General features: G+C 40.3%; 1 protein-coding gene across 1 annotated transcript in view; it reads left to right on the top strand.

The window, feature by feature from the left end:
- LOC133464037 (stromal membrane-associated protein 1-like) overlaps positions 1 to 26,688 on the top strand; it is a 100,457-nt gene that overhangs the window by 3,130 nt on the left and 70,639 nt on the right. The window contains exon 2 of the mRNA XM_061745975.1: positions 17,836 to 17,969. Coding sequence (XP_061601959.1) covers positions 17,836 to 17,969 — 134 coding nt within the window. The remainder of the gene's footprint in view (positions 1 to 17,835; positions 17,970 to 26,688) is intronic.

Here is a 26,688-nt window from a genome sequence, read left to right as displayed (position 1 = left end):
TTGTTAGTGAAAACACCTGTTCTAAATGTACAGGCTGATCCACAGGTATCTGTTTTAATGAGCAAATATCAGCTTAATGTAAAGAAAATTGTTTGACTAAAGGTGCTTTGATACTGACCACATTTCAAAATTGGTCTTAATAGGGCTTGCTCGCCATTTTGGCAGCGTTGTGAGTGTAAACAAACAGCAGTGTGGTATCACGGAACGCAAAAAAACATGTTAAAATGCCGGAAAGGAACTGGAATTTACCGGGATACCTTAAACAAGGAAGCCAGGGAGCGGTATTTGGACAAAATCCATATGATTTTGGATCCATATGAAATCCCTACTAAAGAGTGGAGCTCGGACGAGGACTTACTGCCGCAGTTCTGCAGAACCCACGTCTCCGGCTACCTTGTTTAGGAGTGTTTGGCAGCTGCTTTAGTAAATGTTTGACTCACCATGTGTTTCAATAAATTAGTATAATAGTACAACATACAGTACATGTTTTGTATCCCTCTTACTTCTCTTTTCTTTTTTTTTGACTGCTATATTATGCTGAAGAGGCTCCGAGGCGTGAGCAATATTTTTGTTTTCCTCGTGAAATAATTTTTTTCCTCTGCAGCTACAAATAGAGTTAATACTTTTTCCTCAACAAACTAGTTTTATCTGAAGATTGGGGTTAATCGCACCGCAGAGAGCTGGCCAGGAACTGCGTTTAGCTGGAGAAGTGGGGAATAAAACCCGTGTGAATGATCCAACCCGGTCTGTGTGAGTGTTCATTTGGTTCTGCCTCCGAGCAGGAAAGTGGTGAAAAGTTAAACCATTAGCGACCTTTTCCCCACGTCTGTTACGTGTGGAGCTGCTGCAGCTACAACACAGCAACGGGTTACCATGGTTACAGGATAACGGAAAGTAACGATTACAAGTAAGACACAACGAAGAGGGAGCACGTCTGTACACAGCATGCAGTGATCTGAAGAGCAGCTAATGTAGCATCCAACATGGCGGCTCCACCAGGTGATGATGTCAAGACGACCAAGCCCTATGTAAGATTGATTCAAAACTATTTTTGATTGTAAAAAAAAAAACAAAAAAACATTAAAGCACATTCCAGAGGTGTATAATAAAAGTAAAGGTGCCATAAAGTAAAAATGCTGCCATGTTTCTGGATCAGCCTGTACAATTTAAAAGGCACGACAGCAGCTTAAGGACATACGAACAAACACACAATTGCACATAACAGATTTTCAACGTTTAAAATACGTGTGTTTTAAAGTGCACTTAGCTTTCGGGGGTCTAAAAAAGGTTAAGATGTGTAAAAAAATAAATAAATAAATAGATTGATGATAAAATAGATTAAGATGCTGAGTTTAGGAGCTGGACAGCTCTAAGGACAAAAGATGAATTCCTACATTTAGAACAGGTGGTTTAGTTTAGTAATTGAAATTAAACTATTTTCCGGGTCGTAGTAGCTGATGAAATAAATATTCAGGTCTTGGCTGCATCCTCTCTGATCTGCTGCTTGTATTTTCTGCGTGGGACTGATATATTTTTATATTTTGTGCATCGTGCAGCTCCAGGCTTGTTGTTTACAGCCTGTGAATCGTGAGTCATCCTCACTGTCACTGCTATTTTTACCCAGACAGAACACGGACATGGAAGTTGTTTTTCACTAGTGAAGAGAATGTGCTCCGATTAAAAACAAATTAGTATCTGAATGGTTTTGAATTATTCCCTTAAAATTTCATCTAGTGAACAACCGATACTCACTACGGGTGTGTCTACATCTGACTCACCTGCCAGCATCTTCTATCCTCCATCCTCGTCTTTGCTGGCTCTCCATCAGGGCTCTTATCCAGCGTGGAAGATGCTGCAGGCTTGTTCTTGTGCTGCCATGATTAATGTCTCCTTTCTGTCCTTCAGACCGGCCTATTCCAGCCACTGGGACGACGTCTCAATGTTGATAAAAAAGAAAAGAAAAAAATACAATGGAATGCGCTTAGAGAAAATTAAAAAGAAATTAAAGCTGCAAGCAGCAATGAACGGGCCCTCGCAGTGGAAGCTTGTAAGACTTGCATGTAGATTCTTCAGAACTGGACATTTAGTGGATGAAACCACCCACGACTCTCTATATCAAACCATTCAAAAGTTATGGCAGAAAGTAGGAACTATCAGATATGGACCAATCAGATGAAGGGGGGGGGGGTGCGCTTTTTGGCCTCTATCGTCACCACGGTAACGCTTTTGAAAGAGAAAAGTAATGCGCGTCGTTGCAGGATGGAGACGCACATTTTGATGTATAACACACCTGGGTGCACGTTACGGTTCGGGCCGTATTAACTGCCGAAGAAATGGCATAAATTGCGCCAAAATTACACGATTAATTCAAAATGGCCGACTTCTTGTTGGGTTTCAGCCATGGCGCCAAGAGACTTTTCTTTAAGTTGTGACATGATACAGGTGTGTACCGATTTTCGTGCATGTACGTCAAACCGTATTGTGGGGCTTGAGGCACAAAGTTTTCTAGGGGGCGCTGTTGAGCCGTTAGGCCACGCCCGTCGGAAGAAGGAAAAAAAACAAAGATAATAAAAATTCCTACAAATACAATAGGGCCTTCGCACTGTAAGTGCTCGGGCCCGAATAATTCCAGATCATGTTTACACTCATTCCTCTTTAAATAAATCCCAGTCTTTCTTTCTGCTCGTTCCCTCCCCGTCTGTCTCCATGATCTTATATTCCACTGGGCTGGTTTTCCTAACAAAGTTTCAAGATGCAGCAGCAGTAAACGCTGGTCAAGACCAGAGACCATTTATTTAATAAATAGAAATCATCAATAGAACAGTTGGAAACAGGAAACATGAACATTTGTGAGCTTTTCAAAGTTGTAGCAGCTAAGTTAGTTTTTCTTCCGGTAGTTTAACTTCCGGTCCCCCCCCTATCCAATCAGAACCTTCCCAACCCCCAGACCTGGAGAGGAATTGGAGAAAGACCATCAAACGTGTTTCCATGGAAACCTCAATTCAGAATTACTATTTCCATGTAAACTGGAAGGAAAATAGTTTAATTCGGAATAATTAATCCCGAATTAAAAAAACATAATGTAACCGTGGCCTATGTCTCCGTCTCCCAGTCTTGCTGTTGCCGTTGGTCTTAATAACTCCGCCCCTTCTGATTACGTAAGTGGTTCTTTCCTCTAGACCAGACATGGACAAACTACGGCCCGTTAGGCTTTTTAATCCGGCCAGCCGGATTTATAGTAAAAACCTTAATATATATATATATATATATATATATATATATATATATATATATATATATATATATATATATATATATATATATATAGTTAATTTCCCTGCAATGCCCACGTTTCCCCACTAGATGGCGCATGTACACTCGAACACATTCACCGTTGTTGGAGCGGCGCATATTTCATTCCGTTTCATGTCGCCATACTGTTTTTTTACGCGCGTTATAGCTGCACAAAACGCCCGTGTTTTACGGGCGTTCATGAACGCCACAAAAAGCGGCGGGAGCGCGGGAAACGCGTGCTTTTTACGCCACTCGTATAAAACGCCGCTTTTTACGGTCAGGATAATCCATCCATGATTTTGCAGGGTTTAACACAATTACACAATCGAGCTTGAGTATTTCGTTGAGTAATAATATGTTTTGAATGTTGAAAGTGATTCCATTTTTTTTAAATAATTGTTGATTTGTTTTAACATCACCTTCGATTGAAACGTATTAAAAACAGAAGTAATTTCCCGGTTTGATAAATCACAATGTAGGCTGTGCTATTTTAATTTATTTACATTTTCTTCCTTCCAGTATTGTGCAAAGTAGTGCATAAAAACCATATCTTGCATAATCCTTGAGACAAACTTGAGACAAACTTATTAACTAATAAGGGCTATTTTGCATATTTGAAAGACAGTGCAAATCTGTTAATAAATCGGGTTGTACATTTATTTGCGTGTTCTTACTGTGCTATGAGGTTTGCACACACTACATGCAATGCTTTAGTATATCAAGCCCAAACACTCTGTCAAATTTTAGAACCCGTTGTGGCTCGTGAGTCAAAAAGTTTGCCGACCCCTGGTCTAGAACAGCAAAGAGTTGGTGCTTCCTTGGAACCGGTTCTTCTGGCCCGGAGCCAGTTCTTTGTCAGTGGAAACAGAAAACCCCTACCTTACACTTGACAATATTTTTTACAAGAGTAAAGGCTCCTCCTAAAGATCCTCTGACTTTTTAAAAATATGGCAATCTCATATAGAATTTGACCTTAAGAATTTCGTAGGTCAAAGTAAGGCATAGTGACAATGATAAGACCTGAGTGCAACGGTTTGTGTTGTTTTGTTGTCTTGTTTGTTTTAACTGGGGTTTTCTCACCGTTTATGTGTTTGTTTTGATAGGTTTTTGGTTTTGTTTCCGTTTTGTTTTGAGGGTTTATGTTTGGATATAATTTTGGTTCTTTAACGGACCAGCCCCAACTTAGGATAAGAAAATATAATGACATGAAGTGTTTCCTACTTTTTTTGATAAGTCCCCTTCATCATGAAGTCTGGTAGGAAGACTATTTAACTATTTAACTATTTAATTCTTATTTCAGAGTCGTTGATATGGTACTACTATCTGGTATTTTCAATGAGTGCAATGAGTAGATTTTTTGGTTAGAATATTAGGGCTGTGTTGAAAAGATCGATTCTCCGATTTTAAATCGATTCTCATATTAATTCCTAAAAATCGATTCATATGTCTAAAGATCGATTTAAAAAAAAAAAAAATATATATATATATTTTTTTCCGTTTTTTTTCATCATTACATTACAACTTTTGGTACTTTTTTGTTTATGCCCAAAAAAGGAATATTTTGTTGGACATGAGAATAACTACTGCCATGTTTTTGCCTTTAAATATGTTTAAAGGTATGAAAACATTAAAATTTTTCAGTTATAATTGCATAAATTGTCTATTTCTTTGCTTTATATACTGTCTTGGGGTTACATTTGCATAAATGTTAAAAACCAAATTCTCATAAATGGGGAAAAAATAAAACCGATTTCACCGTCTCTGTTTCCTCCTGGATCTGTTTGGTAATTCTGACCCACGATGTTTCTGAAAGCAGTTCTATCAGCATTCTGGGAGCTGATTGGTCCTTACAGCATCATTAGCTGCAATACTTGCTGTTGAATCTCAATATAATACTAGTATTAATATGTTGCAGAACTAGACAGTCATATAATTCATGCAACAACTAAAAAAAAACAGTTTTATTAACGGTAACCCAAATCAATATCGGATCGAATCGGATCGAATCAAACCGTGATAATCGATTCTGAATCTTAAGAATCGGAATCGAATCGATTCTTGATATTTGAATCGATCCCCAGCCCTATAGAATATTTGGCGTGATTATAGCACTATGAAATATGTTTTGGTGTGTATGGACTTTGACTGACTTAATGTTTTATTGGAAGTTGAGATGTGGGGGTTTTGTTTTCTATGTGTGTACAGTATACCCCTCTTGTTGTGATCGAAAAAATATAAAAATACAATAAAAAGAAAACCCGGTTCTCAAACTCAGCACTGGCCCAAAACTAGAACCAGAACCAGCCCTGGAACCGGTTTGGTGGAAAAGGGGTACCAGGGGTACGATTGATGTTGGTCTCATCTTTGGCCTAATCATGTGTCTGTCCTCCATCCTGCTGCCAGTCGGGGCGTTTCCCCCTCTTCATGTCCACTGCATCGTGCTGACTCACCTCTCCGTTCCAGCCGTTATTCCTCCATCTCTCCTGTCCACTCTCTCTGCCCTAAATCTGCCGTCTGACTGCATCATGTGAGTGTGAGAGGGAGAGAGAGAGGCATTATTGATTTCATGTTCCTGTCCTCTCCGTCTGCAGCCCCGGCTCTGATCGTCTCCTGTTTTACCTAAACTGATCACAAACACTCCCACATTCATGGCCTCTCTACGTGTCAGCGCTGTGAGATGTGATGCTAGTGGGCGGCATCGCTCTGAGCTGACGCTAAGCAGAGCTGGGGAACCATTCACATGTCAAGAATCCATTCGATTCTTAAGATTCAGAATCGATTATCAAGATTAGGTTAATTTCCATTCGATTCCGATATCGATTAGTGTTATTAAAACTGTTTTTTCAGCTGTTGCATGAATGATATGACTGTAGTTCTGCAACATATTAATACTAGTATTATATTGAGATTCAACAGCAAGTATTGCAGCTAATGATGCTGTAAGGACCAATCAGCTCCCAGAATGCTGATAGAACTGAAACAGAAACATCGTGGGTCAGAATTACCAAACAGATCCAGGAGGAAACAGAGACGCAGGAAATCGCTTTTATTTTTTCCATTTATGGTCTTTTTTGGGTTTTTAATTTTTGAGAATTTGGTTTTTAGCATTTTATGCTAATTTAACCCCAGTATATAAAGTAATGAAATATAGACAATTTATTCAATTATAACTGAAAACTTTAATGTTTTCATATCTTTAAACATATTTAAAGGCAAAAAACATTGTGTCCAACAAAACATTCCTTTTTTGGGCATAAACACAAAAATACCAAAAGTTGTAATGAAAACAATGAAAAGAAAAAAATCGATCTTTACACATACGAATGGATTTTTAGGAATTCATTTTAGAATCGATTTAGAACCGGAAAATCGATTTTATTCAACACAGGCCCTAATGCTAAGCACATGTTGATTGTGTTATTGAGCGTTAAAACGTTTAAAATGCCATTAATGGAAGGAAACAAACACATCAAACCTTGTGATTCAGCCCTAAACTCAGCAGCACGAGGCTTTGAACGTGTTTATCCGTAAACACAACGTGACACGTTTATTTGGACAAAAAAAACCCTACAAAACATGTGGCCTTTTAGCAGGAAAACAGATAAAAGGTTGGTATTCGTTAAGGTTTTCAGGCAGGAATAACAACGGCCTGATGGGAATAACTGATCTCTGCTATGGATGGATGATGGATGGATGCAGAGATGGATGGATGGATGATGGACGGATGCATGAATGGATGGATGGATGGATGGATGAACAGTTGGATGGATGATGGATGGATGGATGGATGGTGATGGATGGATGGATGAACAGTTGGATGGATGGATGAACAGTTGGATGGATGGATGGATGCATGAATGGATGATGGATGGATGGATGATGGATGGATGGATGATGGATGGATGGATGGATGGATGAACAGTTGGATGGATGATGGATGGATGGATGGATGGATGGATGGATGGATGGATGGATGCATGAATGGATGATGGATGGATGGATGGATGAACAGTTGGATGGATGGATGGATGCATGAATGGATGATGGATGGATGGATGATGGATGGATGGATGATGGATGGATGGATGGATGGATGAACAGTTGGATGGATGATGGATGGATGGATGGATGATGGATGGATGGATGGATGGATGGATGGATGGATGCATGAATGGATGATGGATGGATGGTGATGGATGGATGGATGCATAGATTTATGGATGGATGGATGGATGGATGGATGATGGATGGATGGATGGATGATGGATGGATGGAGGGATGGATGGATGGATGCATAGATTTATGGATGGATGGATGCATAGATTTATGGATGGATGGATGGATGGTGATGGATGGATGGAGGGATGAACAGTTGGATGGATGGATGGATGGATGGATGATGGATGGATGGATGATGGATGCATAGATTTATGGATGGATGGATGGATGATGGATGGATGAAGGGATGAACAGTTGGATGGATGGATGGATGGATGATGGATGGATGGATGGATGAACAGTTGGATGGATGGATGGATGGATGGATGGATGGATGGTGATGGAGGGATGGATGGATGGATGGATGGATGATGGATGGATCATCCATCCATCCGTCCACCGCTGCTCTGTATTCTCTATGGTACTGATTGGTAACAGAGATGTTGGAGTTGCTGAGCTGAAGTTCATGTGTTTAATTTGAAATGTGAAGACGAAGCAAATGCAGAGATGGACGTGTCTTTTTGGAAAAGATAATTGTCTGAAAACACTGAATGTTTGATGTTTTTATATGAATTATCAACTCAACAGATATTACAAAGATAAAAGAAATAGAATAATATGAGTACACAATACCATATCCGTCCGTCCGTCCGTCCGTCCGTCCGTCCATCCATCACCATCCATCCATCCATCCATCCATCCATCCATAGCTATCATTTAATTTCTAGTAGTTTTGTTCTTCTTTTATGTCTCTTTCAGTCTTCATTACCTTTGATATTATTTTATCCGTCTGTTCTAATTTGTGGACTATTTTGGCTTTAATGTTTCTCTCATTGAAGAACAGGCAATGAGAGAATAATGAGCTTTTATTCAGTCCTGTCATAATTAAGAGAGGCGGTCCGTCCTCACTGCAGTACCAGCGATCCTCCACCGGGGGGCAGAATGGCGCCTTCATCCTGTATAAACTGTTCTCCTCCAGGCCTGGACTGAATATTCTGCCAGTATTTCCATCTTTACCGCGCGGGTGTTTTATTAATTAGGAAATGAAGGTCGTCAACCTTCAATAAAGGAAAATAACTCAGCAGAGATGTTTTATTATTTGCTTGTGGAACCATTCAGCCTTTACACAGAACAATCTGCTCTGGGATCTTGTTTCTCCAAAGAAAAAAGGAAAACAGTCGAACTGAATTAATTCAATTCAATTTGACACAATTAAAGAATGTGAGAATGTAGAGGACAATATCGGGGTAAAGATCACAGATCATTCAAGCCATTTTTAATCAAAAAGCAATGATTTAATTTACACTTGCAGCTCACCAAAGAAATGGCTTTAAAGCTGCAGAGATCAGTTCCACCTGCACAAAAACATTTATATTGCTAAATGGTGAAGTGAAGACGTTTTTATGAAGACGAGAATGCAGCGTTTCCCAGCTGGTATAAGCAACAAAACACAAGCCGGTTATTGGTTTAGAGATTAAGGCTGGTTTATGCTTCTCCTTAAACTAAAAAACAAAGAGAACGCCATCATGTCAATGCCATATTTACCTTTTGAAGGTTTGCGTTGAGGTTTATATGTCACACAGCAATACACCAGCAAAATGCTGGAGGGGGTTGTGTTTGGGGGGGGTGGGGATCTCGTCAAGTCACGTAAAACTCCTTAGTCGAGTGTTTACTTTCTTTTCATTATATATTAGGGCTGGGCGATATGGACCAAAAGTCATATCTCGATATTTTCTAGCTAAATGGCGATACTCGATATATATCAATATTTTTTCTGTGCCATAATTGGGGTTTCCCCCAAAGCATTATAGCTTAGCATCTCTGTTAGCATCTCTGTTAGCATCTCTGTTAGCATCTCTGTTAGCTTCATTTTTTTCTGAGGCAAACCCTTAAAAAAACAGTCAGTTTTAATCCAAAGCCTCGTGCCAAATGTCACACAGGTTTGATTTGTTTAATTTGATTTGTTTATTTGCACAACATAAAAAAAACGGTACAAAAGTTTAAATAAACATAAAAAAACATGAAAATATGTGCAGGTGAGAAAGGAAGCCCTAAATGGGCTTATTCAAAGTTCTCACCAGGAAAAATAGATTGTATTGAAATAATAGCAAGAAAAAAAAAAAAAAAAAACAAACAACAAAAAAAAAACAGCATTCAAAAAAGATGGATATAAACAGACAATTTCTCGGTGTGCACGTGCAGAAGTGAGTCCACATTAAGTGGAAGCACTTCTAGACGCTTGGTCAATAAGGCTGGTCTTCAATCTCTGTTTAAAACTATTAATAGACAGTGAAGATTTTGCGATAAGTATATGAGAATTCCAGAGTGAGGAACCTCTGTCTTTGATGGAGAACTGACTGCTATTGGTACGACTGAATGAAGAATGGAGATCCTCAAATTGTCTGGTATTATAGTTATGAATTTGTGAATTGGTCTTAAAAAAATCTTTGAAAGTACTTGGAAGCCTATTTGCAAGATAAGTGCATTTGTAAATGAAAGCACATGATTGAAGTATGTTAATATCATAGATGGATAATAAATTTAATTTTTTAAACAAAGGGGCAGATGGGGCCAAATAGGAGGCAGAAGTAGCTATTCTTACAAATTTCTTTTGAGTAATGAGTAATTTGTGTAGATTTGATGAATATGTGCTTGCCCAAACAATGGGCATGGTTCCTTTATTAACAGAGGTCTGCACAATATCAAAATGTATAAAACAAATGAAATAAAAATAAACTGCCTGCATATAGAGAATAAAAATGCTTCTTGAATAAAATAAAACAAATATCCCTTTCCTGCATAACAATTAAATTAAAATACATTGTGCAATTAATACAATGTAGACAGTAACAGGCAGACTTTTCCACTGAGGTTGACATTTGTGCAAATCTCAAAGAAAACATTCAAGTCAATTTGTCACAAAATAAGTTATATCAAAATCATAAAAAAAAGAAATATTTTTTTTTAAATAATCAATATAAACGATATTGTCTCGTACCATATCGCGTTTGAAAATATATCGATATATATATAATATATATATATATATATATATATATATATATATATATATAATCTCGATATATCGCCCAGCCCTTTGTATATATACAAGCCCCAGCCTTATATATATACATATATATGTGTATGTATGTATGTATGTATGTATATATATATATATATATATATATATATATATATATGTGAAATTAAAATAACATTCAAAACAAGACAATCACAATGAAAACATGAAAATACATATGTAATAATTTTTACAAGCAAATGGCTCCTATAGTTTAAAGTTACAACACATCTCAAATCTTGTTCCCTCAAATAACATCACTTGTGGTCACTGCCACACACACACACACACACACACACACACACACACACACACACACACACACACACACACACACACACACACACCTCTGTCTGTCCCAACTGCCCTCAGGTTGACGGTTGTGGCTTTAATTTCATGCCCGGCTGACTATTGGAGAGCTGCTCATCAGACCTCAGGGTGTGTGTGTGTGTGTGTGTGTGTGTGTGTGTGTGTGTGTGTGTGTGTGTGTGCGCGCGCTGGGATGGCTCGGTATGTTTGTGTCTGTGTTTCTGTTTGTATTCATTTGATATTGAAGAAGAAGAAGAAGAAGTGCATCTGTTTGTAAACTGGGGCCAATCACATTGGGGAAAATATCTAAACTCAGCACAAAAAGTAAGGACATTTGTGTTTGTTAGATTATTTCTGTGTTGTAACCAAGATTCTGGGCAGTAAATGTTATTCCGTTGGAAAGCTTCTTTATTTCCCTTTTTATCAATCAATCAATTACCAAATTTGTCCCCAAGGGTCGATTAGTTTCGCGACAGGAGAAGCACACAATGGTAAATATACATAAAATATACATAATAAATTACAATAAGTTCCACATCATTGTATAGACCAAAGCTATAGTTAAGAGGCTTTTTCACCCACTACCTTTTCCTTCCGGCATTTAAAAGAACAATAGCGGAGGAACAAAGGAGTGTTTGCATCTGTTTGTCTAAGCAGTAACTGATGCTAACAGAGATGCTAACAGAGATGCTAACAGAGATGCTATGCTATAATGCTTTGGGGGAAACCCCAATTATGGCACAGAAAAAATATCGATATATATCGAGTATCGCCATTTAGCTAGAAAATATCGAGATATGACTTTTGGTCCATATCACCCTAACAGCCCTAACAAGGACAAGTAACTTTACAAAAAAAATAAAAAACATATCAAAACAAGAAACAAACAAACAAAACATACAAGGATCAGAAAGCTAAAAAGAATTCATGACAAATAATGGCACTTGATTAAAAACAATGACATTGTTCTGTGAAAACTGATTTTAACATGTTTGAACATGTTAAGAGAGGGTATTTCAAGTTGAGTATGTGTTGTAGCTCATTCCAAGCTTGCGGTGCATAAAAGGAAAAGGCAGATTTACCAACTCTGTTCCAGTGCTTGGACCATGAGGAGAATTTTCTATGATGATCTAGTGCAGGGGTGTCCAAAGTAGGTCCCCGAGGGCCGGTGTCCTGCATGTTTTAGATGTCTCCTTGCTTCAACACACCTGATTCAAATTAATGGTCGTCACCAGCTTGCCATCAAAGTCTGGACAACTCTGTTGGTGACACAGCTACTTTTATCACGGCGTGCTGAAGCAGGGAAATATCTAAAACCTGCAGGACTATATATTTTAATAAATTGGATATGTACAGCGGTAATTTTTCTGCTGCCATCTTGACCAGGACTCCCTGGCAGAAGAGATATTGTATCTCAATGGGACTTTCCTGCATAAATAAAGGATAAATAAAGAAAATACACTTCCCCCTGATGTGGTCAAGTACAGGCTTTATTTTCAGCAGGCGATCTTCACTGGAGTCAGAGCTCATGTTATCTTGAAAGTGGAGCATCCTGGACAAACATTTATACCTCTTGAGTGGCATGACATCTGCTACTTTGTCATATCTAGTATATGTTGCCCAGTAGTTTTCCACTGCAGGCATTTTCACTGCACCCATGAACAATTTAATTCCAATGAATGCTTTGATTTCAGAGGCATTAGTGTTGATGCTGCCTCCAATGAGCTGACATGAATACAAGCACCAGTTATTCTTGTGCAACAAAGCATTCCTTTTTAGGGCATAAACGAAAAAATACCAAAAGTTGTAATGATGAAAAAAAAAAAAATTAGACATACAAATCGATTTTTAGGAATTAATATGAGAATGGATTTAGGATCAGAATATCGATTTTTTTCTTAGCTGATAGAAAGCCAGCAGATAAAGTCCAGCTCTTCGTGGCTGAGCTGCTTGATTTAGGCTTAACATTCATTCAGCTGCTTTAATGCTCCTTTAGGCATCTAGCGCATTAGTAACACTGCATTAGCGCCCTGATGCTATTAGCCGAGACCAGCAAGCTCACTGGCCTGAGTGTGTGTGTGTGTGTGTTCGTTCCCCTTTCTGTCCAAAAGCCTTTGTTGTATCACTATTCCATCGCCCGGGTCCATCCAAATTGAGTATTTGCACGTTTTGTGTTCAAATTCACTTTCATTCCCCCAGTTGACAGAAAATATCATGTTTTGAGCAGGATAAGAGCGATGGGTGCGGTGGAGGGATTGAAGCCACCAGACCATTACAATGATTTTACTGCCATTTCTCCATCGTGGCTTTTTCATCCCCATATAAATTTGGCTCAGTGTGGGTTATTCTGTTGACGGCTCATTCGTGTCGCCTTTGGATGCAAAAGATGGTAAAGGAACGTTTTTTGAAGGGGGGATTTTAACATGAAAACATGTGGTTTTTGCAGTTTTTAAGGGAGAACATGCATTTCGAACATGCATGTTAAAAAAAAAAAAATACAAAAAAGTAAAATAAATTGTGATATTATGTATGTATGTCATAATAACATGATACAATAATACAAGGTATTAGCTCTAATAGGACTTGGTCAAAGTAGCTCCTCCGTGGACACATCTCTAAAAGATAGGTTGTCTCCTCCTCAGACCCACGATGCTTTGCTGCATCCAGATTCATTCAAATCTCGTAGACCAAACGGAGGCGGTTCAGCACCGCATCAGTGAGGGGGGGCGCAAAATTTTAGGGTTTTTCGGGTCGGATCGGGTGTCTATATGCGCAATTTTAACTCTCCAATTAGCAAAATACTGGATACCTTCCCCTGCCTCATCATCATCTCTTGCCTCGACGCAGGGCCCCACGGCTGCTTGAGACCCGGTCGGATCGGTGATTTTTGTAACAAATGTATCAAACGAGCCTTTCAGAGAGGCTTTAAACTCCTCCATTTTCTTTAGGTTTTTTCTTTTTCCATTCCCTGATGGAAATTTCCTGAATCTGTCTCATTCTCTTGACATTGTGTGACAGTTTGTTCCAACTCCACCGTCTGGATCAGAGCAGCTTGTGTCTGCGCTTGGTCTGATCAGTTGTATTGAACAACAGACACATATATTTATTGATCTGCACAGACTACTACACATTTAGGTCTGTAATGGAATGTGACTGTTTATTTATAAGGAAAAAAAGGAAAAAAAAAAAAAAAACGGCTCATAGCGCGAGGCCCCGTGCGGTCGCATGGTTCGCACACCCCTTGCGGCGGCCCTATCCCTGTATACGTGGTGATTAATCATTTGGGATATCTGGATCAAACCAGCGACGCACGGAGAACATCATGACGCAATTCCCGTCATTTCTGCTTCTTCTTCCTGTATCCAAATTCAAAACAAATGCTGCTTCGCGCAACTTTTGGCTCAACTTTTTGTAAATCTGGCTATCCTGGTACTTTCTACCGTCTACAAATGCAGAAATGTTCATATCCTTCATTAGATTTATGAAGTGATTAGTCTCCTCCTGGTCTTGCGAACATATGCAGAAAACAAATTCCTGTTCCTTCTGATGGGGAAATCCCGTTAGGCGTTTACATGACCAAATATTCAGGTTAGAAAAGGAGTAACCCAGGGTTCATATTCGTTTTTTTTAAAAACCGGAATATGAGCAAATTCCGGTTATTCAAAGAGGTTATTGGTGTTTACGTGGCCGTGCAAAACCGGGTTATTGCTAATATTCTGGTTAGAAAAGGGTTATTGATGCATGGAAACGCAGTCAGTGTGTGATTACACATAAACCTCTCATGCCAGTAGTGGATCCGTGATCCGAGTGACTGGAGTGTCTCAGAGTGGCGACATCAGCTCTCTTCAGACATCCAGCTCGCTTCCCGAAGCTTCTTTTTCCTCCTTTCCAACCCAACGTCCGCTGACCCTTTTGCTACGTCGCCGACAATCAAGTCCAGAAATGTACAAAATCTGGTCCCAGGGTGACAACAGAACCCTTGTTAGCACTCTAAGACTCACAAAACCAACTTAATTCACAACTAAAAGAAAGGGAACAACCAAAGAAATCTCATTACTCTGAAGTCGAACGCTTCAGTTAACCTCAACTTTGTCTCAGAGGAAGAACAAATACACTGCTTCCCCTTTGAAACTCCTCTTGTTCTGCTTCTCCATCACACTTACAAATATCTGTCTCAACTGTGTGTTTCTTCTTTCTCATCCTTCTCCTTCTTATATTTCTCTAATCTTAACTACTTCCTTTGTGTTTTTACTTCAAAAACTTCACCTCTTTTTGCTGTTTCTACTCTCAGCGGCTCTAGTGGGCGATTATTTGAGCTTCTGTAGGATCTGGTCCTTAAAACCCGTTGCCGATCTGACGGCCAGCCCGTCCAGTCCATAATCAGTCCATAATTTACAAGACTAGGTCTTTAACACAGCTCATATGTTACGTGAGGTACTCATGCAACATATTAGGGCTGGGCAATATGGACCAAAAGTCCTATCTCGATATTTTCTAGCTAAATGGCGATACTCGATATATATCAATATTTTTTCTGTGCCATAATTGGAGTTTCCCCCAAAGCATTATAGCATAGCATCTCTGTTAGCATCTCTGTTAGCATCTTTGTTAGCTTAATTTTTTTCTGAGGCAAACCTTTAAAAAAACAGTCAGTTTTAATACAAAGCCTCGTGCCAAATGTCACACAGGTTCCTTTATTAACAGAGGTCTGCACTATATCAAAATGTATAAAACAAATGAAATAAAAATAAACTGCCTGCATATATAGAATAAAAATGCTTCTTGAATAAAATAAAAAAAATATCCCTTTCCTGCATAACAATTAAATTTAAATACACTGTGCAATTAATACAATGTAGACAGTAACAGGCAGACTTTTCCACTGAGGCTGACAGTTGTGGAAATAACAAAACATTTGTGCAAATCTCAAATAAAACATTCAAGTCAATTTGTCACAAAATAAGCTATATCAAAATCATAAAAAAAAAACATTTTTTTTTAAAAATCGATATAAACGATATTGTCTCGTACCATATTGCGTTTGAAAATATATTGATTATATATTAAAATCTTGATATATCGCCCAGCCCTACAACATATCTTTGGAAAGCTGAGATTCTTGTGATTCCAGCAATATAACCAATCCAGGATATAATCATAGCAGCTGGTACATATGGACACTACAAACAAACAAACAAAGATTTGCGCAGATGACGCAACTCACCAATGAAGCCTCATAAACCTCAGTCATAACACCTCCAGTCAAAAATATTCCCACAAAAATGGTCTGCTTACAGTCAGAAAGGTCCAGTATATCCAATCCAGTAAAGTATTTAGTCCAAAATACATTATTATACCAGTAAATATCCACAAATAGCCGCTGCTTCATTGGAAATAAGCCGGATGATCAACGTGTTGTTGTTCTAACCGCGCTGTGCACGTCTCAGCCAAGAGATCTCGGTCTTAAAATGGAGTCTGTACTCCCTCCTTTTGATTGACACCTCATTCGACCATACAGGAGCTTCCTTGTCCCCTCCACCGACTACATAGCGAATGAGCACCTGTATGGAAATGACACGCATGTCCGGCTTTTGTCATGAAAAAAATGAGCCAATTGGAGCAATCGTGCTGATGACTGGCACATTGTATAGCCAATGAAATGCTGAAAACAATGATATCCGGCTCGGAGGGGTCGGGATAAATCCTACAGTGGGAAATTCAATTCAAAGTAGTGAAATCACTGCTCGGATCAAACGTGCGTCCGTGTTTTGACTCTTTATATGTATTTATATAAATTTCAGCAATATTGATAATTAATCTGGATATGGGATAGGATACCTCTAAGTGTCAGCTTTCATTAGAGGCCAAAATTATGACTGCATGTTGAAAGGTTCAAGAGTTATGCCCATGGTTATCCTAGTGTCCTATTGGCGTCTCCAAATGGCCATTTTTGGAAAGGTTTAGACATAATCTTACAAAAACATGTAAAATGCTCATTTTTTTGTGGTATTATCAAATCTGAACTTGCACTAGATAAGGCTTCATGCTGTGGTCTCATTGTGTTTTCCACTTAATAAGTCACAGATTCATCTGTAGAAATCTAATTACAAAACAAATTTCTGTCTGAAATAAAAACCTTCTATTTCAGTGTGTTCAAACTTTAGATTACTCAATTCTAGTAGCTGTTACAGTGATTCTGACAGTTGGGGGGAAAACTTCAGAGTGTTACCTTTCAAAAGAGACCAAAACCATCCATGTACTTCAAACGGTTCAAGAACAGCTTTCAATTTACTTTGGGTATAACTTGGATGGCGTTATAGGCGACTTTTACAGGAGTTAAAACTCCCACATGGCTGCTCCTTGATCAATGACTGATCAATAACTGGCTGGGTTGGCACCGACAACGCCACAGTTATCTCATCACATTTATGTCAAATGTCCAACACCATTCAGAGCAGTTTTGGTATTTGGGAGAGCCCTGCTTAGCTGGGCTGGCCAGAACCTTGACTACAACTCTGGCCAGAACCCTGGATAGAACCTTGGATAGAACCTTGGTTAGAACCTTGGGACATGTGGTACAAACGGATTAAGCATAAGTGGCAGTGAGGGTTTCCTTTTGAATCTTAGAAGCTTGTTCTTGAAGGACGGTGTTGGAGATTCAAAGAGACGCTGCTCAGCTGCGTTTTCGTTTCATGGCTTCGTCTGTGACTTCCTGCTGTTCTGACACTCCTACCGTTTCATTTAAAAGGAAATTCAAAGCCTGCTAAATTATGCCAAATGTAAGGGGTTGAATGCTCTTTTTCCCCCGAAGCAGCGCTACACAGTCAGATAACTGACAACACAGCAGGGAGCTGTACATTTGCCAACAAATTACTTGTTACAGTGAATAAATAAAAAGATATATCCTCTTCCCGTTTGTTTTCACGTTGCTTCAGGGCCTCGATGGGCGTCATGGAACCTGGGAGTGTTCATGTGTATCCGGTGTGCCGGCATTCACCGCAACCTGGGCGTCCACATCTCCAGGGTCAAGTCTGTCAATCTGGACCAGTGGACGCCTGAGCAGATCCAGGTAACTCAAGTGAACACTCACCTGAAACACACAAACGTATTAGTCCAGGGGCCAGAGCCTAAAATTTAACTTGTCAGTGAAATTTCACTACTCAAAGTGACAAAAACTTATGATTTTTCAAAAGATCCATGTCTATAGATGATATTCTGGTATGATAACTCTACCTGAGTGGCAGCTGTATCAGAGTTATCAGCTCATGAAGTTACCCACCCCCTTCAGAAAATTACCTTTTAGATGCTGGTGAATATCCTGGTTTAGACTCATTTACAGGATATCTGTCAATGTTAGGTTAGGGCAGTGGTGCCCAAACTTTTTTTGCCAGGCCCCCCTTTTGTTCATAACAGAATTTTGGAGCCCCCCCCCCCCCCCGACCCCAATACAGACACACACATCTTTTGCATTCAAATGCGACTGCAATTTATTTCATATATTGAACATATGTGCGAAAAAACTGTCCATCTCTGTAAAAATAGATTTTCAACCTGACCAGCTCAGAGAGATTGAAACAACAACAATTTAAACAGGAGCCAAAATCTGAACATTTGCTCTACAAAACCTTTTCCAAAAATAACCAGCTCTCTGAGGAAAAAAAAAACAGCAGCAGCAGCTAAACAAATAATCAAAATTTCAACAATTGCTCTGCAAAAATGTCAATTTTAATCCCCACACCTTTTCAGTGAGTGGGTGGGCTTGTTCATGTTACAGATCCCCCCCTATTTCCTGTCTCTCTCTCACTGCACATATGCATTGTACGGAAGAGTATTAGGGCCAGGCAGGAGAAAAATAAAAATAATATTTTAGGGGTGGAAGATTTTTTTTTCATTATGCACTTCGAGAAAAAAGTCGAAATGTTGAGATTAATGTCGAAGTACAATTTCGAGAAAAAAGTCGAAATGTATTTCAACTTTATTCTCGAAATTCCGAGTTTATTCATGAAATTTCGACTTTATACACAAAATTTCGACTTTATTCTTGAAATTGTACTTCAACATTAATCTCGACATTTCGACTTTTTTCTCGAAGTGCACAATAAAAAAAAAAATCTTCTCTCAAATATTTTTTCTCTTGCATGGCCCTAATACTCTTCCGTAGTATTGAAGGCAAAATCTTAAAGAAATAAAAAATCTTACATTTATTTATTTTTTTAAATTAATCTACCTTCCAACCTCGTCACGCCCCCCCTGCAATAGCGCCGCGCTGGGTTAGGGTAATCTTCTCAGACAGGGACATACAATACCTGTGTCTAAGTCTGTTTGAATTGGATAATACAACTTGGCTTAAAGGCCAAACGACCATCGTCAGCCACAGAAACCCCCCACTGCAGACCAAACACTGACACTGACACAGTCACATTTTGACTGGCACAGATTCACACCCCTCCCCCACTATCAGTGTGAAAGTAGCACCAGATGGAGCACTCAAACTCAATTCAACCTTAAAAGTTAGGATCTGAAGCACATGGCTGCTGGTCCTTCACTACTTCAATTCATGATCTGAACATACAAAATCTTCTACATTGAAGGACCATTAAAATGTGTAACACTTCCTAAAAAGCTATGTGGATGTAATAAAGTCACATTGCTTACTACAGCATGCACAAGGTTATTGTAGACATGTACATAGATAATAAAGAATCTATCTGATTGTTTCATTTTTATTTTAGGTATTGATCATTATTTTTAGAATATTTATTATTGCCTTTTTAATGCACATTACTGTCTTTTTATAGCACTGAAAGGAGCTGGTGAGAAATGGTATTTCATTTCCACTGTGTTTGCAAATACTCTTGAATGTTGAATCTTACATGCTTAGATGTATTGTGTATAGTCATATACCAAAACATCAAAAATCATCATCAGGAAACAACCACATTGTAAAGCAAATCAGTTATTAAATCAGGTTGCTATATTGCTAATCATCTTCAAATGAAGTTAAGTAATATCTTGTGTCCTCTTCTGAACAGAAATAGTTCATTAGTTCTTAATCCCGTTCACACTAAATACTGTGAATCAGCATTTAAATGACCATCCATTGTTTGCAAATAGAAATGCAAAGAGATGGACGCAGAAATTTTGTCATGGAAAAAAACATTTTCAGGTACGTTTTTTTTTTCTGACAGCTGTAATCTCTGTCACATAAAGATTTGTGTGTGAAGTGTGCTTGCACACAGGGCAGTGTGATGCGAAGTGCAGTGGTGTTGGAGTAGTAGTGCTCGTAGCCAGTGCATGAAGCTAGTGCATGTTGCATGTTGCATGTTTCTTTCTGCTTGCTACCTTCTGCTTTCAGCTACTGCCGCCGGCTAGCCCCTGTTTCTGGGGGTGAAAAGAGGAGCTGAGCGTGTAAGCCTCCTCAGCCGGTACATAGCCTCTCCACCGTCAAGACTCCTGCATGCCTCCACGTGGTCACACACGGAAACTGGGTACCTTGTGGTCCCAGGCTAAAGTGCAGGGAATCAGGGAGCAACAGTGGGCCCCCAGGCGCGATGTGCAGGCCCTCTGGCGTAAATTCATGCACCAAGCAACACAAAAAAAACACAGAAGGTTCCAGCATTACGTCTGGGGTGCTGGAACGTCAGAACCATGACACCCGGGCTCAGCAACAACCTACAAGAGATTAGTGATGTCCGTAAAACTGCAGTCATAAACAACAAACTTCTGAAGCGCAGAATTGACATCTCGACCCTTCAGGAAACACGACTTCACGGATCTGGCTCCCTCAAGGAAAGGGATTATACCTTTTTCTGGCGGGGGAAACCCCCTGAGGAAACCAGGGAATATGGAGTAGGGTTCGCTGTCAGGAACACACTCCTGGGAGCAGTGGTACCACCCACAGGCGGCTCAGAGAGAATCCTGGCTCTCTGCCTCAATACATCCACGGGACCTGTCCACCTAGTGAGTGTGTATGCCCCAACACTCAGCTCCCCGCAAGAAATAAAAGACCGGTTTTACGATGAACTCGAAGCGTCCGTGAAAAACATCCCCAGATGCGAACGCCTCTACCTCCTTGGCGACTTCAACGCAAGAGTCGGAGCCGACCATGACTCCTGGCCATCCTGCTTAGGACACCATGGTATCGGTAAACAGAACGAAAATGGGCAGCGCCTTCTTGAGTTCTGCACATACCATCACCTCTGCATCACCAACACCTACTTCCAGTCCAAACCCATCCACAAAGTCTCTTGGAGACACCCACGCTCAGGTCACTGGCACCAGTTAGACTTGATCATAACACGCACGTCTGATCTCAGAAGCATCCTCCAAACACGCAGTCTTCACAGTGCAGTCTGCGACACAGACCACTCCCTTGTGCTTTGTAGAGTCAAGCTACAAGCAAAACACCTGTACAGATTCAAACCCAAGGGAGCCCCCCGCATCGACAACAGCAAAACATCTGATCCAACCAAAGCTACAGCCTTCCTCCGTGCCCTTGAGGATTCTCTCCCCGACCCACCCCTGTCTTGCTCTGCCCAGCAATACTGGGATGGCTTGAGGGATGCCATTTACAGCACGGCCCTGTCAGTCTTTGGCAAAAAGCAGGGTAAGCCAAATGACTGGTTCGATGCCAACCAAACAACATTGGCACCAATCCTCGAGGAAAAACGCATCGCCCTCACAAATTACAAGCTCGCTCCAAACACGCAAACTCTACAGGCCCTCCGTTCCTCTAGGGGGAAACTTCAACAAGCCTCTCGACGCTGTGCTAATGACTATTGGCTTCAGCTCTGCAGCGACATACAATCAGCTGCTGACACAGGCAACATCAGACTCATGTTCGACGGCATTAAAAAGGCACTCGGACCATCACCGCGCACAATCGCCCCGCTGAAATCAGCCTCGGGAGAAACCATCGCTGACCGCTCTAAACAGCTGGACCGCTGGGTGGAACACTACTCAGAGCTGTACGCCAGGGACAATAGTGTCTCCGATGCAGCCCTCAGGCATGTAGGGCACCTGCCAGTCATGGAAGAGCTCGACATGGAACCAACGTCAGAGGAGCTAAGCAAAGCCATCGACAGCCTGACCAGTGGGAAAGCTCCAGGAGTCGATGGTATAACTGCCGAAGTCCTTAAGTGCGGGAAGCCTGCTCTTCTGCATAGACTGCACAGGCTTTTATGCCTGTGCTGGAGTGAAGGCTCTGTCCCACAGGACATGAGAAATGCAAACATTGTCACCTTGTACAAAAACAAGGGAGATAGGAGTGACTGTAACAATTACCGCGGCATCTCCCTACTCAGCATCACCGGCAAGCTCTTTGCTCGAGTTGCATTAAATAGACTCCAAGTCCTCGCAGAGAAGCTCTACCCAGAGTCGCAAGCAGGGTTCAGAGCAGGAAGATCAACTCTTGATATGATCTTCACCCTGAGACAGCTGCAGGAGAAGTGCAGAGAGCAACGTAAACCTCTGTATTTGGCCTTCGTCGACCTTACCAAGGCCTTCGATCTAGTGAGTAGGAGCGGACTCTTCCAACTGGTGGAACAGATCGGCTGCCCTCCAAGACTCCTCAGCATCCTCCAGTCCTTCCACACAGACATGAAAGGTACTATTCAGTTTGATGGGTGCACTTCTGAACCCTTCAACATCTGCTGTGGTGTCAAACAGGGATGTGTGCTGGCACCCACTCTGTTTGGGATATTCTTCTCTCTCCTCTCTCCTCCTGCGCCAAGCCTTTGGAACATCAACTGAGGGAGTCTACCTACACACCAGGACAGACGGTAAACTTTTCAACCTCTCCCGACTGAAAGCAAAAACTAAGGTCAGACCATTCACCATCCGGGATATGTTGTTTGCCGATGATGCAGCATTGGCAACACATACCGAGAAACACCTGCAGGTTCTCCTCGACCGGTTCAGCCAAGCATGTCAAGATTTCAACCTCACCATCAGTCTAAACAAAACCAAGACAATGGGCCAGGGGACTACAGCCCCACCCTCCATCACCATCGTCAATTACACACTGGAAGCTGTGAATAGCTTCACCTATCTCGGGTCCACCATTACCAACAATCTCTCACTCGATGCTGAGGTCAGCAGTCGGATTGGGAAAGCAGCTTCCACTTTTGGGAAATTAACATCCAGAGTATGGGAGAACAGCAGGCTCACCATTCACACGAAGGTACAAGTGTACAGAGCCTGTGTTGTCAGTACACTCTTGTATGGCAGTGAAGCCTGGACTCCCTATGCACACCATGACAGGAGGCTAAACTCCTACCATCTGCGTTGTTTGAGACGTATACTGGGAGTCACCTGGCAGGACAGGGTCACAGACAGCGCAATCCTGGAGAGAGCACAGCTCCCCACCATGCTCTCCCTGCTGAAACAACGCCGTCTCCGCTGGCTGGGTCACGTCCGTCGCATGGACGATGGCCGCATGCCAAAAGACACTCTGTATGCAGAGCTTGAGTCCGGGAAGAGGCAAGTAGGCCGCCCACTGCTCCGATACAAGGATGTCTGCAAGCACGACCTCAAATCCTTCAACATCAATCCAGCCACCTGGGAAGACATTGCCCAAGACCGTAATAAATGGAAAAAAGCATTACAAAACGGACTGCAGACTCACGAAACCGCCCTGGCTCTACACCGAGAAACAAAAAGGAAGTTGAGGAAGCAGAAAGCCACCATGCCCACACCAGCACCGGATTCAGTCAACACCTGCAACGCTTGCGGCCGCGTCTGCCTCTCCCGAATTGGACTCACCAGCCACAAGAGAAGCTGCGTGAAGAAGATCTAACCTTCTCCAGACACAAGAAATCAATGGTCTTCCGAGATTGTGATGCCGATGAAAGATTAAACAGACAAGAGGGAACACATATAAAGTTGTAGTAAAAGTCTGAATTTAAATGAGTGGGTAGCCATTTATTTTAATACAGTGTGAAGCTTGAAACTGGTTAGGACATCCACTAAAGTTCAGCCTTAATGTTTTGTTACAAAAAACACAACTACAACAAATCTTGTTCCAGGAGACTATTTAGTTGAGATATTTTTCTCACAAGTATTAAATTAGCTTGTTTCTTTTATTCACTCCTGGTGGAGTGTGATTGTCACTTCATACTATCTAAGAGGGAACATGTGTCATTATGTATCAGTGAACAGTTCAAGTGTGGACCTTTTTTCTATAATGTAAATCAACAAACTAGCCTAGTGCAGTGTCCAATTGTAGACTGATCATTTTATTTCTAATTTTATCCTGATTGTTTTTTATTTTCCTTTTTTAGATTTTAAAGAACGTATTACTCCTTATTACACCTTCTGGGTAGCATTTCATTTGACAGTTTATCCAAAATGTTTAAACACATTTCCTGAAACTATAACTTGGTTTCAAAAAACTAAACACGAAACTGAAAAGAGTTAATCACTTTGTCAAACCTCCACAAATCTCTTGCAAAAAACACTGCACTCCAAAGCAAGTTCACTCCTCTCAAAACTGATTCTGTCCTTCAAAACGTTACACACAGCTGTCATAGATTTCATAGATTATTCATTTAGCTTGCTTCTTCTTTTCATAAATTTTGGAGTTTGAATGTTGCTCTATGAGGGAACCTGTGTCATTGTGTTTTCTGTAATGTGCATTAACAAATATATTGAAATCTTGTTTGTGTAGATTGAGCACAAAATTATATTGAAACACTGAAAAATTTAAACGTAAGACATCCAATAAAGCTGAGCCTTTAATCTTTTGTCACAAGACCATAATAAATCATGTTTCAAGACACTGATTTCTTCACAAAGTAGCCTGTTGAACATCCCTCTACAGTCTGAAAGGCTGCCTGCTGATGTCAGCCATTCACACTATGGGGGAGTGTTAAAAATGACGTGTGTGAATGAATCGTTACAATCCCTGCTCCAGCCAGCAGGAGCAGTGCTGAGTATAGAATTTAACTCACACCTTCAGGTCCCCTCTTGGCAAAAATATAAAAAAATTAACCAGAGGGTACAATTCATCGATGTGTCGATGCATCGCGATGCGTCAGGTGACGATTTGGAATCGATTAATTTAAAAAAATAAAAATATATATATATATATATATATATATATATATATATATATATATATACATATTTTTTTTTTAAGTTATCCTATCCAGATTCCAGACTGAATAAGCTGCTGAATCATTTCATTTTCAAGAATGCACATTTCTTATTGTTCACTTGAAATATGGCAGATATGTTTACACTAAGTTCATATCTGGTTTACTTGAATTAATGAACTCATTAAATCCAGGGCTTGACCGTTTTCAGTGTTTTCCACCAATAGAGGGCGCTCTCATGCAAGTGCAGCTTTCCCTGGTCAAAGTTAAGTAAGTCAAAGAGCAAATGTTTACATAGTCATAAAATAAATTATTTTGTCTTTGAAAAATACATGTCAAATGTGAAAAAAAACCTTGTTATTTACTTAATGAGTGTTGTTAGAGGAACTGAGTTAATTGATTGGCTATTTATTTACAAATGTAGCCACAGATGAAGACAAAATAAATCTTGTATGGAAAAAAAGCATTACAAATCACAATAATCGAAGAATCCTGGCACCAATAATCGAATCGACAATCGTTATAATTAGGGATGGGAATTGATAAGATTTTTTCGATTCCGATTCTCTTATCGATTCTGCTTATCGATTCGATTCTTTATCGATTCTCTTATCGATTCTCATTTGGAAAAAAGGAGAAGAAACAATTTTAGTATCAACTTTGTTTTAATAAAATAAAGTTGATACTAAAATACTAAAAAGAAACAATTTTAGTATCAACTTTGTTTTAATAAAACAAAGTTGATACTAAAATACTAAAAAGAAACAATTTTAGTATCAACTTTGTTTTAATAAAACAAAGTTGATACTAAAATTGTTTCTTTGTTTCAATTTCTTTGTTTCTCCGATCTTTTTTGTTCAAAGATATAAAACTTTTATATCTTTGAACAAAAAAAATATAAGTGGGGTCTTAAGATGCCCCCAGCCTTGGGCTCCTCCATGGTGCCAGGGGGTCCCCACAAAATGATTTGTAATATACAGTAAAATATGTATTTAATATAAAATAATAATAATAAAATAAATATTCTTCTGTAGAAATTAATGAAAAACAACAAATTATTTTGTAGCAATTGCACAAGAATGTCCAGTAACATGTTCAACACCACAAACTTAGTCACTGCTGGTGACATTCATCTATTCTGGCCTGATTCTCTTCCCTGCCTTGATGAAAGGAGAATCTAGCGGTATATGTTCTTTAACTTCTCCATAGATGAGCTGACGAGCTGCAGCTGTGTCAGAAGCTCCGCTGTCCGCCGGAGCGCCCGGCTCGTCCGCGTGGCCGAGAGCGCAGCTCTTCTAAAGCATGAATTATGGTTCCGCGTTAAATCGACGCAGAGCCTACGGCGTAGGGTACGCGGCGACGCGCGCCGTACGGTGCGTGTTGCCGCGTACCCTACGCCGTAGGCTCTGCGTTGGTGTAACGCGGAACTATAAATCAGCCTTACCACACGCCGGCTGACTCCGTGCTCCCAGCGCATCAGCCGGCCGAGTCCTAACAGTTTCCCCCCTTTGTTGAAATGTCCACATTGCAAGAATTGTCGCCCTGTTGTCATCCTTTTTGGTAAAATGTAACCAAACTTTCGAGCGTTTATGCCGCTTTGTCCCCGTGTTTTCCTGCTGGGCGCAAATGCGCACGTGGCGCAACGTGCTTGGTGACGTCATTCGCGCCCACTGGAATCGATAAGGGAATCGTTTG

This window comes from Cololabis saira, chromosome 17, assembly GCF_033807715.1.
Source record: "Cololabis saira isolate AMF1-May2022 chromosome 17, fColSai1.1, whole genome shotgun sequence".
NCBI classification, from domain to species: domain Eukaryota; kingdom Metazoa; phylum Chordata; class Actinopteri; order Beloniformes; family Belonidae; genus Cololabis; species Cololabis saira.
Note: the sequence above shows the minus strand (reverse complement) of the source record. Positions and strands in the feature narration are given on the sequence as shown.